At 47.9% G+C, this 18,789-nt stretch overlaps 1 protein-coding gene across 4 annotated transcripts; it reads left to right on the top strand.

Moving 5' to 3' along the window:
* Positions 1 to 1,064: 1,064 nt before the first annotated feature.
* Positions 1,065 to 18,399, top strand: PTPN22 (protein tyrosine phosphatase non-receptor type 22). 4 transcript variants are annotated; one of them, XM_065698352.1, is made up of 22 exons: positions 1,069 to 1,241; positions 3,521 to 3,629; positions 3,909 to 3,985; positions 4,939 to 5,034; positions 5,498 to 5,536; positions 5,860 to 5,931; positions 6,023 to 6,082; positions 6,485 to 6,627; positions 7,103 to 7,169; positions 8,003 to 8,080; positions 8,931 to 9,023; positions 10,412 to 10,488; positions 11,286 to 12,043; positions 13,028 to 13,138; positions 13,270 to 13,400; positions 13,925 to 13,952; positions 14,345 to 14,425; positions 14,808 to 14,911; positions 15,565 to 15,595; positions 16,271 to 16,348; positions 17,023 to 17,087; positions 17,296 to 18,399. In XM_065698352.1, exons 1-21 carry the CDS (start codon positions 1,155 to 1,157, stop codon positions 17,085 to 17,087), a joined length of 2,385 nt encoding a protein of 794 aa, XP_065554424.1. In that variant the 5' UTR covers positions 1,069 to 1,154; the 3' UTR covers positions 17,296 to 18,399. The 4 variants fall into 4 exon arrangements, with proteins under 4 accessions (XP_065554427.1, XP_065554424.1, XP_065554425.1 ...); XM_065698355.1 differs by lacking the exon at positions 17,296 to 18,399 and having other exon boundaries at positions 1,065 to 1,241; positions 17,023 to 17,179; XM_065698353.1 differs by lacking the exon at positions 17,296 to 18,399 and having other exon boundaries at positions 5,863 to 5,931; positions 17,023 to 17,179.
* Positions 18,400 to 18,789: the final 390 nt, after the last annotated feature.

Raw genomic sequence — 18,789 nt, 5'->3', positions numbered from 1 at the left:
AGCCTGGGAGGAAGGACCTGTGGGAACCCAGAGGGGTAAAAAAAAGGGGTGCTCTTGGAGAAACAGGAGCAGAGATGAGCTGAGATTTGAGCATGAAGCCAGTGAGGTGAGAGGAAAGAGACCTGGATGAACTCAGGCTCATCTGGTCCAACCCTTCCAGGCAAAGCATGACCTAGACTTGATGTCCCAGCACCCTGTCCAGCCAAAGCTTAACAGTGTCTGGTGTTGGGGAATCCACCGCTTCCCTGGGGAGATTATTCCAATGGCTGGGTGTTCTCATTGGGGAAAATTTTCCTCTTGAGTCCAGTCCGAATCTCCCCAGGAGTAACTCGTGCCCATCACCCCTTGTCTTTTCCATGGGACTCCTTGTCAAAAGGGAGTCTCTGTTGCCTTTGTAGCCACCCTTTAAATACTGGCACATGGTGACAAGGTCTCCCCTGAGCTTGCTCTTCTCCAGGCTGAAAAGATCCAGCTCTCAGCCTTTCCTCCCACAGCTTCCCAGACCTTGGCTCATCTTTGTGGCCCTTCTCTGGACCCTCTCGAATCTGTCCACATCTTTTTTGTATAGCAGTTGTGCAGCTCAAGGGAGTAATGTGCAAGCCAGGTTCAGGTGCTCAGCATCTCCCTGATGTATTCTTCCACTACTCTGCAGTTAATGTGGAAAGCAGGGTAATTTATAAGTGCGAAGGGGAGCTGTGGATTTTGCATGCTGGTTTGGGGACTCTTCTTGCTGCAGCACATCCTAAGTATGAAGCCTTTTTCCCCAGCTGCCTGGCAGTGAAGCGCAGACCCCAGGGCATGGATGCTGCTGGTGATGGCTGGACATGGTCCTTAGAGAACTCGGATACTGGGATGCTTGGCTCTGGCCTCCACTATCTGACCACCTTGGTGGCACAGCTCCAGGCTGCCTCCCCTTGCTGTGATGCTCACATGAAGCGTGTCTGCTTTTAAAAGGAGGGCCCCAGGTTGTGTATTGCTCTTTGCTATTTGACCACGGTATCTGTTACGTACTAATTTCCCTTCAGCCTTGTGATGAAGTTGGTAAACCACAGCCTGCCGCCAGGGCTCTCTGGGCTGGTGCTTTCCGCTGCCGTGCACTCTTGACATGTCTGTTCCCAGCTGGGGCAGCCCGGTCGTGTTCAGTCTTCGGCAACATGGACCAAAGGGAGATTCTGCTGCAAAACCTGGAAAGGGCACAAAGCAAGAAGCTCAACCGAGAGAAGTTTGCCGAGGAGTTTTTGGTGAGCTCGCCTAAGGCGCAGGTTTATTTCAGTTGGTTTTAAAGGGAACTGCTCAGTCACTACTCAAGTGGGGATGTGATTTGCATGTGACAATAAGATTTCTATGAATTTCACAGCACAAAGAGACACGGGAGGTAACTGGGGTGAAAGGAATGTAAAGACATGTGAGTAACTGAATAGTTTGCTTTTTACATGATTACCTGAGTGCTTCCTGTTTTCTACCTTGTGAATGTGCTTCTCAGGACAGTTTCACTTTGCCTGGTAGTGGAACTGGGGATATAGTGAGGAATATGGAGGTACTGCACCTTCTCCCCACTGCAATCTGTGGTACCCGTGTTCCTGTCAGGGATCTCCAGCTCGCACTTGTCACAGCTTTTCCCTTTTTCATCTGTGCCACCTGCAGAGTGCAGCAGGTGTCCAGAGGAACACCCTGTGGACCTGAGGTTGTTCCACCTCTCACTGGTACTGGGTGCCTTGGCTAAGGCGTGAGTAGGCAGCCGCCTGTGCCCCTGGATGGGCTGTTTCCCCAGCGCCGCGCTGGCTGTGTGGCAGGGCTCATGCATGCATCCTCAATGGGTGCATGTGCTTGACATCCACCAGTGCCCCTCTCAGAAACTGATTTCTTGTTCCCTCAGTGCCAAACTAGCACAAAATGCTGATGGTTCTCACCCTCCCCTGCATTCTGCAGTGTCCAGCTGGCTGAGATCAATTCAGTGCGCTGATTTGTGAGCTCTCTGACATCTTTGGGTGGCAAACCACTGTCTCCCAGCTAAAGCTGGTGACTGGTGCTGGCTGTTGGAGGAATATTGTTCTGGTAGGCTGGCTGAGCTGCTCTGACAAGCAAAGGCATTGCCCATCTTTAGCAGACTTAGGAAAGGGTAAAACTGGTCCATTTGTAAGATCTGAGCTATCTCAAACACCAGAATAACCAGTAGCTCTGAGCTGCCTCCCTGACAAGGGCTGCATTAGGCAGTGGTCCGTGGGGAAGGTGCAGGGATTACTCAGATCTCAGAAGATCCAGCCCTGCTTTGTCACAGCAGCGAAGGCTGGCACTTCAAATACTTGGGAAAAGCTTAGTGCTTGGTTTCCAGGTGTCTGGGTTGGAGGGAAGTGGTTCATCTGAGCTTGCAACGCCAGTCTGTTGTTCCATGGAACAAAGTGCTGTCACAGGCTGCTGAATTTCCCCCTCTTGCTGCTGTGTTTAGGGCTGGGCTGGGCTGTGTAGACTGCCTGGCCCTCAGTCATGGGCTAGTTCTAGCAGCCATATGTACAGCTAATTTCCTGACCAAAAAGGAAGGTGGAAATAGTCAAGGCTGCATTTCCCCTTGTACTGGGAAGAGATCTCTCCAGGGTGACCTGAGCTGCTACCACTTTTGAGAGCACAGAAGCCTTAACAGACAGCGGCAATGACATGCTTTTCCCAGCTGGGTGGTGGGAAAGGGAGATTTGCCCTATAGTTGCAGAGACACCAATTAGAGAAACATCCTTTGGTTGTAAATCAAAAGCACCCCTGGGTGACAAGAAAAGTGGTGAGGTAGACAGAATATTATGAAAGAAAAAACACAGCAAGGATGGTGCTTTTGAAGTTGCTGCTAACAAACAGTGCCTTATTTAGAAGCTGATGCCAGTGAAATAAAAGTCTGTGCCTTGGCAGGAAAAAAGATGCTTGAACTCTCAAAAGTACTGCAGCAGTATCTTGGAAATGAAAGAGATGAGGGATTCATACCCCTAAAGGTCTATCCTAGGACTCCTTCTCGTTTCTTTTTCATCAGTGCCCGTAGCTGCTTTGCTCTGCTTGTGCTCTTTAGTAGCTTGAGCATTGCTGCTTGCAGCTACAGATGGGAGCATCTTCACCAAAGCGAGAAAAATCATTTGATTTATCTGTCTTTTCTGATACCATTTGTTAAAGGTGGTTCAACATTGCTGCTCCTCTTACCTGGGTGCCATTTATACTGAGAATGATTCCCCCGTGTCTCACTTATTTGTGAGGGCGATGCTTTATGTGCTGGATAAATGCATCATTATTTCACTTAGGAAGCCTACGTGCCTGAGCCTCGTGTAGGCACTGCCTCAGCACACAATTTCCATTGCTCAGAAGCCTGTGCTGGGACTCTCCAGTGGCTTCTGTCTCTATTTTTGCTCTTGAGTACCTTGTGAAAAGCCACTTAGGAAAGAATGGTGCACACTTGCTTTGTGTCACTGAACCTGACCCCTGTACGCTCAAGTAGTGTGTTGTATGAAGCACATCTGCTGTAATTTGTTCCCTTCTTTCATCACAGAAGCTGAAAAGGCAGTCAACAAAGTACAGATCAGATAAAATCTACCCTACAGCAGCATCTGAGCAACCAGAGAACATCAAGAAGAACAGATACAAGGATATCTTACCCTGTAGGTTGGAGTATGTTCTTATTCAGCCTTTTTTTATTCCTAGCTCAACACTTCTCATCCTCCAGCTGCCTGCACAGTTGCTCGTATTGGAGCATGTATCTCTCTGTCAGTTGGCCTTAAATTAGTGGCAATTCCACACAGGAGGAGGCATCAGCTGCTCTGGGATGAGCTCTCTGATGTACGTGCTCCTCCAAAGCACCTTTTGCTGCAGTCTGAGGAGCTCAGCTACCATGAGAGATGAACAGTAATTGCTGCTTCTTCTGCTTTTGTGCCTTGCAGTTGACCACAGCAGAGTGGAGCTGTCGCTGATTACATCCGATACAGATTCTCATTACATCAATGCCAACTTCATCAAGGTATTGCTACTTTCATGGTGCTTTGCTGTGCAGAGGTGTTAATAGCAGCTGTTGGTGCTGCCTGGCTGAGCTGCGCCAGGTCCTGCGTGGAGACGGAAAGGACCATGCAGCAGTTTCTGGGCTGTGCTGAGGGATAACTGATGTAAAGATGTGGACAATCAGTGAGCCCTTCAAACACACCCCTTGCAGCATATAGGCCCTAGGCTACAGAGCAAGGGATGCGTGGGGAGGGCAGGCAAGGGACCACAGGGCAGGTGGTGGAACAGTTTGTGGTTCACAGCCCTGGCTTCCTTGCCGCTGTTACTGCCTTTGGTGGGTGACAATGGTGCAAAATTGCCTGTGGCCAGAGTAATCTTGGCTGAAACCAGTGCACAGGCAGGAAGTCTTGCACTGCAGCACAGCTGAGACCCACTTCAGCAGCAAGCAACAGCATAGGTCAATGCAGGCTGGTTCTCCATCAGCTCCATGTGTTTTGGGACTCTTCCTGCACTCATGATCCCTCTCTGATAGACGGGAGGTTTCCTTCATTCTCCACCCTTCTGACAAAGGGCTCTGTGTAACCTGTCTTTAGAAGAACAGATCTTCACATGGGGATCATGGTTTCTTCTCTGGCCAAGAGCCACAGGTATGCCAAGCTGCACACTGCAGAGCTGGAGCAGATGTGGTAACATCACCATCAAGCTCCCAAATGCACTGCAAGAACTGGTGGCTCTGGGAGCAGATCCCACCTCAAGCCAGTTTCCTGGCTTGGGTCTGCCTTTGGGAGGTTTGCACACCATTGGTTTCTGGTTGCTTAATTTAATGTAGGTGCCTAAAATTTAACAATATAAAAGCCCTTCTAAATGATGAATGGGCTCCTTGAGTAGAAGTAAGATTCAGAAAGAAGAATGACTTTATTTCTGCTATTGGACTGTAGAAAGATGTCTCCATGTCTCATTTTAATGCTGTTTTAGGGCGTCTATGGGCCAAGAGCTTACATTGCAACGCAGGGTCCCCTCCCCACTACTGTCATTGACTTTTGGAGGATGATTTGGGAGTATGAAGTCCTGGTAAGGTGCAGATTTAGATGCCTTTTTTTGTGTGTGTGGTTTTGTTGGTTTGGAGGGTTTTTTGTTGGTTTTGGGGGGTTTTGGTTTTTGTTTTTGGGGGGTTTTTTTGGTATGTTTCTTGGTATATTTTGTGAAAAGTTGTCCATCCTGAAGACCTTTTTGAGTAAGCAGACAGTGGGAGTGTCAGGGTTTTACTCCAGATGTTGTGTCCTTCCTGTGAGTCCCCTTCACACATGCTGAGGCAGGAGTCTGCTCATGGCTGTCTGCACTTGGGCTCCAAGTGGGAAAGGTCCTTGCACCCAGGCTGTGGATGATGTCCCAAGTTTGATTTCCCAGGTCTCTGCAAAGGGCAGCCCCCAGAACTTCCTCACTGCTGCTAAGTACCCACAAGTGATCAGTTGGATTTTGCTGCCTGGATAAGAAACTTGGGTTCAGGCTTTTCTGATGAATCTTCTTTCTGCAGATTGTGGTCATGGCTTGTATGGAGTTTGAAATGGGAAAGGTGAGTAACATGTCAGAGATGGCCTATGCCGTGACAGTGCCAGGGCAGGGTGGGGAGATGCAATTTGTAATAAGCCTTATTAGCAAGTTTCTGCTTGATTCAAGATGTTTCCTGCGTGTCCAGCTGCAGATTCTTAAACCATTCCCAGTAGAGCAGCTGGCCTCTTTGGAAGGGAAAAAGCAGCAGTGATGGCTCCAGGGAAGGGGAGGCTGCAGCAAGAGCCAGGCCTCCTCCCAGCACAACTTTTGTCCTGCAAAGTGTGACAGGGGATGGTGTGGGTGGGTGGTGCTGAATAACCAAATACATCCCGCTTCTCACCACAGAAGAAATGTGAGCGGTACTGGGCAGAGGTGGACGGCTCTCCCTTGCAGTGCGGTCCTTTCTCCATTGCCTGTGTGAGTACCGCTGCCACCAGCACCATGTCATAGCACATGTCCTGGAAACTCGTGTCATCTGCAGAAAATGTGACTCCAACTTGTTCTGCAGGAAGCTGAAGAGAAGAAAAATGAGTATGTGATTAGGAGGTTAAAGGTGACCCTGAATGAGGTAAGGAGGAGAGGACACCAGCTTCCCCTGCCTGTGCTGACATCCTGGTCTGAGCCCAGCGGATCCACAGCAGCATCCCCTTGGTGGCACAGGGTGGCCCCAGACCCTACCAGTGCTCCTAGAGTCATAGAATGGATAGGCTGGAAAAGCCCTTTCAGGTCATCCAATCCAACAGCTCCCCAGCAGTGCCAAGGCCACCACTAACCCACGGCACTGAGGCCTCGTCTCCACGCTGTGTGAACACTTGCAGGGACGGTGACTGCAGCCCTGCCCTGGGCAGCCTGTTCCAATGCCCGAGCACCCTCCGGGGCAGATTTTGTTCCTCAGCTCCATCTAAACCTGCCCTGGTGCAGCTTGAGGCCGGTTCCTCTTGTCCCATCCCTTGTTACTCTTTTCTTGCAGGAAATCCGCACCATCCACCAGTTCCACTATAAAAACTGGCCTGACCACAATGTTCCCTCATCCATCGACCCCATCCTGGAGCTCATTGGCGAGATTCGCTGCTACCAGCCAGGTGACAGTGTCCCCATCTGCATCCACTGCAGGTGGGTGAGTGGTCACTGGTAGGGAAGCACTGCAAGACCTCAGTCCTTCATGCTCTTGCTTCTTCAGTGGCCACAGGGAGGGTGGAAGTGGGTGCAAGCCTGCACCAAGCTCCTCTTGTAGGGAGTCCTAGGGCAAAGGTGTCCTCTGAGGACAGCTAACACAGCTGAGTGGCAGGAAAGGAGACGGGTAGCAGCAGGCCAGCAATAGCATGTGTAGTTAAGAGACCATCAACACTGGGCATGTCCATGCCCTACCACAGGAGGACCAAGCCTGTTTGCAGGAGCATGAGATGTGGCTTCCCACCTGCAGCAGAGCCGTACATGGGGTGGATGAAGCTGCACAGGGCTGTTGTGAAGGTCTGCACCCGCTGCGGTGTGGGATGGGAGGGTCACAGGAGGTTGTGGATCTTGTCAGCAAACACAGCATGCCACCCTCTGAGCTCTGCCAGCAACCCTGCCGTCACTGTCATTGCAGTGCAGGCTGCGGGAGAACAGGAGTCATCTGTGCAATCGATTACACCCAGAAGCTGCTGAGGGACAGGGTGAGTGTCAGCCTGGTCTGTACCTCCCTACAGCATCCGCCTGCAGCAGCGCTCCATCTCTGCCTCCTCCTCGCCTCCTCTCTCCCCTCAATCTCCCTTTTACCCCCTCTGACTGCATGCAGATGTATTTCAGATAACAGCCACAAATGCAAACTCCCTGCATCCTGACTGGAGAATGGCAGTGGTCAAACCAGTGATATCCCATTCCCAGTTTGTGCTGCTTCTCTCTAGGCTCTGCATCAGTCCACTTCCATTACTCTCTTCCACATCCCAATGGGAGTAGTCGCTGATGCTTGTACTGATGGGACAGCACTCCCATTGTGCCTTTTGGCAGGACCTTTAGAACGTGGAGTGTGGCTCTGTGCTGGCCTTCAGTCTTCAAGATACTGGCTGCATTTGTCTCCCTGCACTTAAACATCAGAAATCCAGCATTTCCAAACTAAAACCTTGCTTTACTCTGACTGTTCAGTAAAAATGGATGTGAAGTAAACCCTGTCCATGCTGCAGGCTGCTGGGATGCAGAGGAGAGGCTGCTCTCTGTGCTACGGCAACCCTGAACCCACTGATCTGGGAAATCGGTGTCTTGTCTTTCATGCTATTCACAGCTGTTACCAATGCTGGTATCAAAAGTGTATTTGCTGTGCAGTGCAAGGCAGGAGGGAGGAGGAAGGCTGGTTCCTAATGAAAAAACAGCACTTCAAGCAGGTCTTTGGTTAAAACCTTCTGCAATGGCAGCCCTGAATTTTGGACACTTCTCTAAACTGCATCACGGTGTGGAAGCTGCTTGCAATTGGACCTGTCTGTACGTTTGTGTCTTTTCTCTTTCTTGCAAGATCGTTCCAGTGAACTTCAGTGTTTTCAGTCTGATCCAGGAAATGCGCACACAGAGGCCTTCCATAGTGCAGACCAAGGTATGCCTGGGAAACTTCACCTACTGGGATCTCAGGTGTCCATACTGGGACCTCAGCTGTTCCCCAGGAGGGTCTGCAATAAGGACTGCTCAGCCTGGAGAAGAGAAGCTGCACAGAGACCTCAGAGCAGCGTCCAGTGTCTGAAGGGGGCTACAAGGATGCTGGAGAGGGGCTTCTTTACTGTGAGGGTGCTGAGGCGCTGGCCCAGGGTGCCCAGAGAAGTGGTGAATGCTCCATCCGTGGCAGGGTTCAAGTCCAGAATTGGTCAGGTTCAAGGTTGGACACAGTCTTGAGCGACATGGTTTAGTGTGAGGTGTCCCTGCCCATGGCATGGGGGTTGGAACTGGATGATCTTAAGGTCCTTTCCAACCCTAGCTATTCTATGATTCTATGTGATTCTGTGAAACACGGAATAGTTGTGCTGCTGGGGCCGGAGAGGCAGATGTTCTGAGAGGTCCTTTTTCTGAACAGCAGACTGATTTGGCAGAAACTAATTTGGTAGCTGTGCATTTCCCTGTTCACAGCTGGAGCTTAGGGCTCGCAGTCTGATTTATCAAATGTGAATGCTGTGAAACTAGGGACTGGCCAGGAAATCGAGTGGGAACTCAGCTGAGAAGCTGAGAGGAAGCTCAATGCAGACCAGCATTGCTTGTGCACCCAAAAACCCCCAACTGCTTCAGTATGAACCCTGTGAAAGTTGTGGCTTCTACATCTTCTGAGAATTCACCCTGCTGATGGACCGGGAAGTGGCAGCTTCTCTCAGGGGCTGCTGCTTGATTTGGGTAAGAGGTGACCATTGGAGTGCTGCAGATGCTGGCTCTCATGTGTGGTTTATTTGTCTGGAACACAGGAGCAGTATGAGCTGGTTTATGATGCGGTGATTGAGCTCTTCAAAAGGCAGATTGAAGCACTCGATGCCCAGGAAGACTCTGCTGCTTCCCAGGTAAAAATCCCCAGGATAAACACGCCTCGGGCACACCAGCTCTAACCTTGATGCCTTCTGCAGTGGTCTCCTCTGCAGAGCTGGCATGAATCCCCATGTTTTCTGCTATTCTTGAAGCCCAAACTGAGTCTCTTTTCAAGTTAACGCATGAGAATCCAGCTGTTTCCCTGAAGGTGCAATGCTTATCACAGGATTTAGCCTCAAGCAAGAGCCAAATTTCCTTTGGTCTCAAGCCCTTTTTCTGTAGATGTTTATGATTGTTTAATGTAAGGAGTGAAGAGAAAGCACCAGCTTTCTACAGCAGCAGCTGATTTCCGTGCGGATGTGCCAGTGAGAGACTTGTTTTCATGGAGTGCTTGCAAGTGACAGGATGACTTTCAGTCTAGGTTGGGAAGCTTGGGTGCACAAGGTGGTATGGCTAGGAGTGTTAGCCTGCAGCACTGGGGTACGTGAGTGAGGCAATTGTCATTGCAGCCTGTCTGTGATAGAGAGAAGGCTAAAATGTCTTGTGGAAACCATGTCAAAGCCTTTCACATCTGATACACCTCCAAGGAAAAACAACAGGGGCTTGGCATGAAGTTGCATATGAACAGGAACATCCAAAACATCCACGGTTAAGCTTTGCTTTGCTTTTGTTGTTCTCCTGTGACTGCTGGCACAAACCTTGCCTTTCCTGGGTAGCTGTTTGCAAGCTGGCTGAAGAAAACACATTGCAAAGGGTAAAGATTACAGTTAGCTTGTTTTGTCAGAGGCTTTTGTCTAAAGGATTGGGAAGAGGATCCTGCTGTGGGACTTGCGCCTCAGTGTTGCCAGAGGATCCGCAGGATGTTCCAGCCAGAGCTGCATGAGGAAAGAGCTGTGAAGAGCCTCTTTCTATGAGTTGTGAACAGTCTGTAAGCAAAGGAGATGCAAGACCAGGCTGACATAAAATGCAGGAAATGGTTCAAGTCTAGATGTGATTTTGTAGCTCCTGGCCAAACCTCTTCCCTGCCTAAACCTCATGGCCCTCTGAAAGCACTTTTCAGAGCAGAGGGGATGAGCACAATGTGAAGGGTCACAAATGAAGCCAGTGCCCAACTAGCCAGACTGGGGGGGTCCTGCAGGCAGAGTGGTCTGTGCAGGCTGTTTTGCAGGTGTCTGGAACAGCTGGATGGTTGGACAGCTTGATGGGCTCTCCCTGCAAAAAGGTGCTGACAGGAACTGCTGTTCAGGAGGTCCTGCACCCAGTTTTCAGCTCCAACTTGGTGCTTTCAAGTTGGTGTTTGTCATTTCCAAACTGCATTAATAATTGAAAGTAGTTGGCCCAAATTCCAGGTCCTGAAATAGGCTGTTTGTGTTTTTTGCTTTTTTCCTCCTCACTCTTGTTTTCTAACCTTCTCTTTCACTAGGTCCAAGCAAAGCATCCTGCAGCCAAGCCACTTCTGAGTCCAGTGGAAGATATTTATTCCCTGAGTTTATTAACCTGGTAAGGCCATTGCACAAGTACCCCCTGGGTTAGTGTTTTCAGTCACCCACAGGATTTCAGGAAGGGCATTTTTTAATGTGTGTTTTGTGACACAGTTCTCTTTGAATGCTGCATTTCAGCTGTCAGCAGGATCTGCAGCCTCCCTTGAGTCCTACTTTGACTCTCACGTTTGTTCCTAATGTAATTCCTGCTCTTGTTACTGATGTGTCTCCAAGACTGAGTCTCACTCTCTTCCCTGCATGCCATCCTGTGTCTCGCTCTTCTGCTCTTGGGTGTGTTTCATGGTTTTCCTACATATGAACTGAAAACACCTTGCAGAGCAGCATAAAAAGGCTCACAAACATGGAGATACCCCAGTGCTGGTTCATCTCAGCCCTCTGCCTGGAGCTGTGCTCCTAGATTGGTCCCATCTTTCATCTGCATAGGCTGCTCCAGTGCCTCTTGCTGTAGCAATAGGAAGCCTGAGAAGTCCAATTTGCCAACATGGGCAGCTTCAGAGGGTGACAGGATCTTCCTGCAGGCATGGTTTGGTTTGCAGTGTCTGCTTTCCATAAATAATTTTGGGTTTTGGTATAGTTTACCTCCATAAAGGGGCCTTCTCTGTTCACCATTTAATGGTGTTCAAATGGGGCGCTAGGGTCCTTCCTTGCACTCCTTGCTTGAGGCTGAGCTGGGCTCTACGTTCCCGGGAGATGTATCTGATCTTAGGAGCAATGTTGTGGGGCCTTGTTAATCGGCTAACAGAGGTTTCTGAGTACTAGATGGCTTTGATTCCACATCACAGTGCTTTGTTGCAGTTCAGAGCAAGAGAAGCAAGATGTGCATCAGCGTCTTCCTCCAGTGATACAAAACAAAGCATCCCTGACATCGTTGTCTGCCACAGGAGTACACAAGAGCTCTGCGTGTGGAGTCCCTCCCATCAGACAGGCCATCTCCTTCAGCACTTTGAACTGCATCACCTGCAGGAAGGCAGCAACCGCTGAGAAGTGGGGCACTGGGGATGCTTTTCAGAAACACCACAGTTTGGATTTCAAACACATCTCTCCTGAGCAGCTGCTTCTGAACCTGGAGCCAACGGGAGCAGGCTGGAGAGGACCTCATGGCAGGGCACCTCTGACATGGGCTGCATCGACCCCTTTTGTGCTGGCACAACAGGGAGAAGGCTGGGAACGGGACAGAGGGGATGCAAAGCCTGGGTTGAGTTCACAGTTGCTAAATGCCTGTTCCTCAAGCTTTCAGATGAAGAAGCAGGATGGATTTTCCCCTGTTGAACTGAACCACTTGAGACAAGAAGCGTATGGCTTTCCAAAGCACAGGGACCGTGGGCAACGTCCTCACTCTTGCTTCTGCTCAGCAGAAGACCCCTACTTCTCTTCACTCTCCCCAGATGAACCCATGTCCCCAGTGTTTACTGAGTGCTCTGCAGAGAGTCAGGATGCACTTCTTCCTTGTGCTGTAAGTGCTTCACCACAGCCTGCTGTGGCCAGCTCCCTACCATCCAGATCTGCATCCCACCACACTCCCCTGCTGCAGGACGAGAGGATATCCTCCCTGAGTAAGTGGTGTGGCATGTGATGAACTGGGTTTGGTCCCTCTGGATGGTGTACAGGAGGGGGTGGTGGATGTTGGCTTTTGGTGTCCAGGCAGGGCTGTAGCTGTTCCTCAGGACTGCATTCCCATGGGAGCTGAGGGAGCAACTGGTTTCATCCTTGCACTCGTTTCTTCCTGCCTTAAATTTTTCCTGTAAAAACAAACCAACATTTTCAGAACAGCCTGATTTGGGGGTTTGCATTACCCAGCTGCTCTGGACTCCTGTGTCAATCTCGGGCCAGCTCTCAAAGGCAGGCAGGGATTGGTGCCAACCAATCCTTAAAACAATAGTGCTCCAAGAAATGTTCAGAAAGCTCCCAGAAATGGTTTTCCCTGAGGATCTAGTTTCCAGCTCAAAACCCACTCCTTCCTGTAGTGTCATGCAGTGGGATGCTGACATCCCACTGACACTGAGAGAACCAGGACTTTAACATTAGTTTTTTGCCCAGTTCTGTAGCCTTAAAACCATTAGCTGCACTATGTAGAAGGTAAAATTCATTATTCCTTGGTCTTTTCAGTCCTGGCCCAGTTGGATATTTCCCACTCTCCACAGCTTTGGCATTTGCTCAGCTTTGTCCTACTCAGGCCATTTAGCGTTCATTGTCACAACAGTGTGCTCCTTATCTAGATGCTAGAGACTAGGGAAGTTATGGGAGTTGCAGCACAAGCCAAGCAGCAATGGTACTGCCACTGTGGGCTTGGCTGTGTTCTGGGCTCTGTGCAATGGGAATTCTGCAGGCAACACTGCTGGAAGTCTGCCCTTAGGGTCATGTAGCTAGTGGCAGGTGAATTGGTGCTGAGGGCTACTTGGATCTTTAACTACAGTTTAGAGGTGTTTCACCACCATCTCTGGTGTGTGGTTGGGCAAGGGCAGCCAGCTCCGAGTCTCCAAAAGGTCTGTAGTTCTGTTGCTGTGTTGTGCCATGCATGTCCCTGTCCCTCCAATCAGCCACACCCCCAGAGCCAGATGATGATGATGATGTTGATGATGATGATGATGATGATCCTCCACCCCTGCCTGAGCGAACCCCCGAGTCCTTTATCGTGGCCAGTGACTCTGGTAAGTGCATTTACAAAAGCAGTGTTTGGAAGGCTCTTTCCTTCTTTGTTTGGTATTGTAGCATCCCGCAGTGCCTTTGCCCTGGCTGCTCAGGATGGGAAACGACCTCTTTTGTGTTCAATTGCTTCTAGGACAATTTCCTCTGGCAACTTCTGATTTTCAGCTTCCAGCCAGAGATACACATATCGGAACCTCTCTGGAGCGGAGCGGTGAGTCTCACTCAGAGGTGTTTGATGACTCGGTGAGACTGAGACCATGTAAGGTACGAAAGCGGCTTTCTACTTCTTCTCTAGCACTATCACTATGCCGATTTCCTTATTGCGTTTCCTTCTGCAAGACCCTACTTTTAGCACTGTGTACCTTCCATAAATTATTTCAGGGCTCAGGACTGAAAAGAAGAGGTGGTCTCAGTCGGGCTTCTCCTTACCAACACCTGCTTTACTCCAAACATTATCTTGTGGGGTCTTAAATACCATACATACTGTCACTCATTTAGAGAAGGATAATGAAGACAGGAAATTAGTGATCCACTGGGGTTTACACTGCCCTGGGGAATAGGCAGGAGCTGAACAAAATTAAGGCATCTTTGATCATAGCTTCAATTATAGCTTTGTAAAGTGAAACAAGAAGACGTAAGTCTATCTTCCATTACATGAGTATGGAGGTGTGTGTGGGAGGGTGTTTGCTCATAACATCATTTCCTTGTCTTCTCTGGCTTGCCTGCGTGCAAGAGAATGACATTTGGTTGTGGGAATTATAAATACTTTGCCTGTTTTTTGTTTCCAGAGTGTGAAGCTTCGGAGCCCACAAACAGGTATAAATTTAATGCTGGGATAAGCTATCTTTGAAGTAAGGTCTGCTTTGTACTGCTTTAGCATATTTAGTCTTTTGGATTTGTGCTCAGTCAATGGAAATTTTGCGTTGCTAAATAGTTCTGCAACTAAATCATTTTAAACAGAACTAGCCAGTTCTACAACCAAAGGAACTGGTAGGTTTTTATTTCCTAATCAACTCTCCCCTCTCCCTGTGCACCGTGATGTTCCTCATGGACCCTGAGGCTGAGGGTTGTCATGTCCTTTGCTGCCTGTTCTGTGTTTCCTTTGAGATGACTGAAATGCTGAGTAGAGTGCTGTGAACCTCTGAGTTAACTGAGATATGTGTATATTTAAAGCTAGGCAACCAGCTCTTTTATCTTTGCTTTCTCAGAGACAACCTGGGATTGCTCTAGCTCTCCTCCCCCGCTTCCTGAAAGAACCCCGAACTCATTTGTTCTTGCTGATGCTGCAAGTGAGTGACAAGTTCTTTTCTCAGCACATAACCATGATCTTACACTTACACCTAAACCTGTAGATAGCTGAGGAGATCGTGGCCCCTTTGTTCAGAGCATTACCAACAGCAGTGCTTCAAGACTCAACCGCATGAGATTTCAGCAGATACAGAGAAAATAAATGCAACTGGAGCAAGCTGCTTTAGTGGAAGGTGTCCCTGCAGGGGGTTGGAACTGGATGAACTTTAAGGTTCTTTCCAACCCAAACCACTCTGGGATTCAATGAACTAGGGGAGCTGCTGGAAATGTTTATAACTGCTGCATTAGAGGAAATGAAAAGCAACAAGAAAGGCAGAAGGATTCATGAAAGACCACTGAGAAGGTTCTTATGTGTGTACCCAGGTCTGCAGCCTGCTGCAAGAAATTCTATGTGTCCAGAGGGCTTGGAGAGCAATGCTGCCATAACATCATCAAAAGAGTCTACTAACTGCTTCAGGAGAAGCAAGGTAAAAACAAGACAAGACAAAGCTATTGCAAATGGAGAGGGTGAGAAGAAGAGATCATTCTAGCCACAGCTATTGCTACTTTCTCACTGCTAACCTTGTGAAAATTGCCTGCTTTGAGACCCCCTTGTTTATGGCAAGGAAACGAGACTGCTAACACCAGTCTGCAGTAGAACCTGCAAACAAACCCACTGCCTGCAGTAGGAACAGAGCAACACAGCCATGCCCGTGCAAAGGGTTATTCCTTGGTGCTACGTCCACCTGAAGCACCAGTTCCTCTGGGAAGAAAGTTGCTCTAGTGGAGTCTGAGTGTGTCCTACATGAGTCTGCTCATCAGCAGTCTCCTCTTGTGGCCCTAGTTAAGTATCCTCACGAGCAATTGTACCTGGGGATGTTATAGTTGGGCAGAAAAGCAGCTGAGGAAACAGCAAGAAGACTACAAACTGGTGACATTCAGGATGGCTGGAAAAAAGCAAGAGACAAAGTGAATGGCAAAAGTCTACCCTTCAGTCTCAGCTGCTAGGCACAATACTTTCTATGAGATGTGATATGTGTGTATTTATCAGTAAATTCTCTTTATTATAGTAGCTGACCTATTGCTTGCTACATTTTTTTCCATCAAGCCTTCTTTTGCTTTTTTCTTATTTTTTCCACAGAGCTTGAAAATACTGAAAAACATGAGGAAGAGTAAGTTTTTCAGGCTAATGTGCATCTTCCTGATGACTTTAAGCAAGTAAATAAGGAAATAGATGGGACTGAACTTCCGGGAACCTGAATTTGTACAGCGTGAAACACTGCATGTCTGCCTACTTCGGAGTAGGATGCAGAGCTGGCCAGCTGAGTACCATCATATCTGTATAGCAATAGCTGCTCTAGGAGCACCCTAAGGGTGCCCTTGTAATGCCCTTGGGATACCTTGGGAACAGCTCCAGCGTACCTAAATTATCAAATTCCTCAGGTCATTCAGGCCAGTGTTGTGGGACAGATACTCTAAAACTGGAGGACAAGGGGTACTGTGGGAATGTGAGCCCCATCCTGGACTCTGCGCAATCTGTTTGTACGAGTTTCTCATTAGGTTCCTTCTGATCTAAAATTATAATGCTTGGCTTGAAAACAGGATTGTTCAAAGATTGCTCTGCAGTAGTAGACTTGCTCCTTGATACAAGCAAATATGTTGTTAAAACTGTGTGGTACTCAGGCTCTGCTAGTGTGAAAGTACTTGATTTTGTCTCATGCTGGAAAATCATCCATGCCTTGTGCCATCGTGCAGATGGCAGTGTTTTCCCACAGCTGTGTCAGAGTCCAGCTCTTCAGGGTATTACTCCAGTGACAAACTGCTTCAGTCTGATTTTTCATTTCTAGGCATCTGTAGTCCATCTTCACTGACAAAAGCATCAGATTCTGCCCCGTCAAACAATTCCAGGTCCTTCCTTAACTTTGGTATGTTCTTTTCTTTGTTTTTTTTTTTTTTTTGTGTAGGAAGTGCCTGTTTTATGAAAACCTAAATGCAGGTACCAGGCAGTATGCTACCAAATGAGGAACACTGCAAGTAATGCTTGTTATTTTGTACAATTTACAACTTCATTTGCAAACTGTTTAATGAACACATAAGGATGGAAAACACAAACGCTGAAACCTACTCTGACAAATGTTTCTTGGTGTGTGAGGAGGCTGAAGCATGTTTTTGGCACCCCTGTATCTGAAAGCTTTTATGTGGCAACAGAGACAGCAGAAGACAAATACAACGCTGTAGCATTGCCATTAGGCTGCTGCCTTGTGTAATAAGGCATAGGAGAAATACCATTTTCCATTTGAAAATCTACTAGAGAGCAAATATTTATTAGATTGTGCATAAAATCTAGTTACCTTGATATTCATGCTATAATGATGGTATTTTCTGATAGACATTTTTGGCATCATTTGACTTACAACTACAGGATGTTGCTTGTCTACCATGTGTTATATATATACACACACTCATAAATATGTATTAAAGTTTGGGAAAGAACTGAAATTACAAGTATTTTCAAGTACCGTGTTATTAAGGAATTACGTAATCAACTTCTATACCATACAGAATTTGTTGCATTAAAGAAAAATGTTTTTTTTCCTAGGCTTTGCAAATCGATTTTCAAAACCTAAAGGACCAAGAAATCCACCACCAGCATGGGATATTTAGGTACACTTAAGAGATCTGGTGTTGCAGATTTGTAAGACACTACTTGCTCATTCATTAACTAAAGTTTTGAAGTAAAGAAGAACATGAAAGTACCAGCAGGACAGCACTTTCAGTTAATTGATAGCAGGATGGAAATGAAAACCAGAATATTTTATGCTAAGGAGGGATAATTTTTTTGTTGTGTTTCGGAATGCATTCTCTGCAAAAGGATGGATTTGAGCTTTCTAAACCACCAGAGCAAACTGGTGATAGGATCTAGTGAAGACTCCTGAATGATATGGAAGGCCAACAGCATGGACCAATGCAGAATGAGACTCCGGATGGTGCAGACACAGCATCTGCCTGACTTCACTTATGTGTGTAGGTTTACCATAATGAAAGGCACTTAAGGAGTCAAATTCCTTAAATGTTTACATCACTTGGAGTGACAAGGACGAGCATCTCCAATTTCAGAAATAACTTTTTCGTTCTTTTTTCATCTGAGCAAATCAGATAATTTATCTAGATATTTGGTCAGTAAGACCAAGATGCCAATTGATCATATAGAAACTAAACCAGTGTACCAGGCTGCAGAATTCCCTGACCAAACTGCCCCTGCTGTCTGGAAAATGACTCGGTATGATTATTTTTCTGTAGAAAGAGGAAAAAAGAGGATTTCCTTTTTTTCCTTTTTTTTTAAATTAAAGGGAAAAAAAAATATACCTGGAATACTGCATTCAGCTGTGGTCCCCGCTATACAAAAGAGATGTGGACAGGTTTGAGAGGGTCCAGAGAAGCGCCACAAAGATGAGCCAAGGTCTGGGAAGCTGTGGGAGGAAAGGCTGAGAGCTGGATCTTTTCAGCCTGGAGAAGAGCAGGCTCAGGAGAGACCTTGTCACCATGTGCCAGTATTTAAAGGGTGGCTACAAAGGCAACAGAGACTCCCTTTTGACAAGGAGTCCCATGGAAAAGACAAGGGGTGATGGGCATGAGTTACTCCTGGGGAGATTCAGACTGGACTCAAGAGGAAAATTTTCCCCAATGAGAACACCCAGCTATTGGAATAATCTCCCCAGGGAAGCGGTGGATTCCCCAACACCAGACAGTGTTAAGCTTTGGCTGGACAGGGTGCTGGGACATCAAGTCTAGGTCATGCTTTGCCTGGAAAGGTTGGACCAGATGAGCCTTGAGTTTCCTTCCAGTCTGGGATTCTCTGATTTGAAGAGGGATTTGGGGAATTTATTTGAGAGCAATTTGCTGAGCACTATGGGAACAGAGACCTCGAGCTGGTTTAAAACTACTTTTGCTGGGCAATAGCCAATAAAGCCCAAAACCAAACTGCCTTATTTATGACTTCAAGACAGGCTGAGAAAGTTGGGGCTGTTCAGCCTGGAGAAGAGAAGCTGCGTGAAGACCTCAGAGCAGCCTTCCAGTACCTGAAGGGGGCCTATAGGGATGCTGGGGAGGGACTCTTCATCAGGGACTGTAGTGACAGGACAAGGGGTAACGGGTTAAAACTTAACCAGGGGAAGTTTAGATTAGATCTAAGGAGGAAGTTCTTTCCTGCGAGGGTGCTGAGGCACTGGAATAGGTTGCCCAGGGAGGTTGTGAGTGCTCCATCCCTGGCAGAGTTCAAGGCCAGGTTGGATGAAGCCTTGGGTGGGATGGTTTAGTGTGAGGTGTCCCTGCCCAGGGCAGGGGGGTTGGAACTGGATGATCTTAA

This window comes from Lathamus discolor, chromosome 19, assembly GCF_037157495.1.
Source record: "Lathamus discolor isolate bLatDis1 chromosome 19, bLatDis1.hap1, whole genome shotgun sequence".
NCBI lineage: Eukaryota > Metazoa > Chordata > Aves > Psittaciformes > Psittacidae > Lathamus > Lathamus discolor.
Note: the sequence above shows the minus strand (reverse complement) of the source record. Positions and strands in the feature narration are given on the sequence as shown.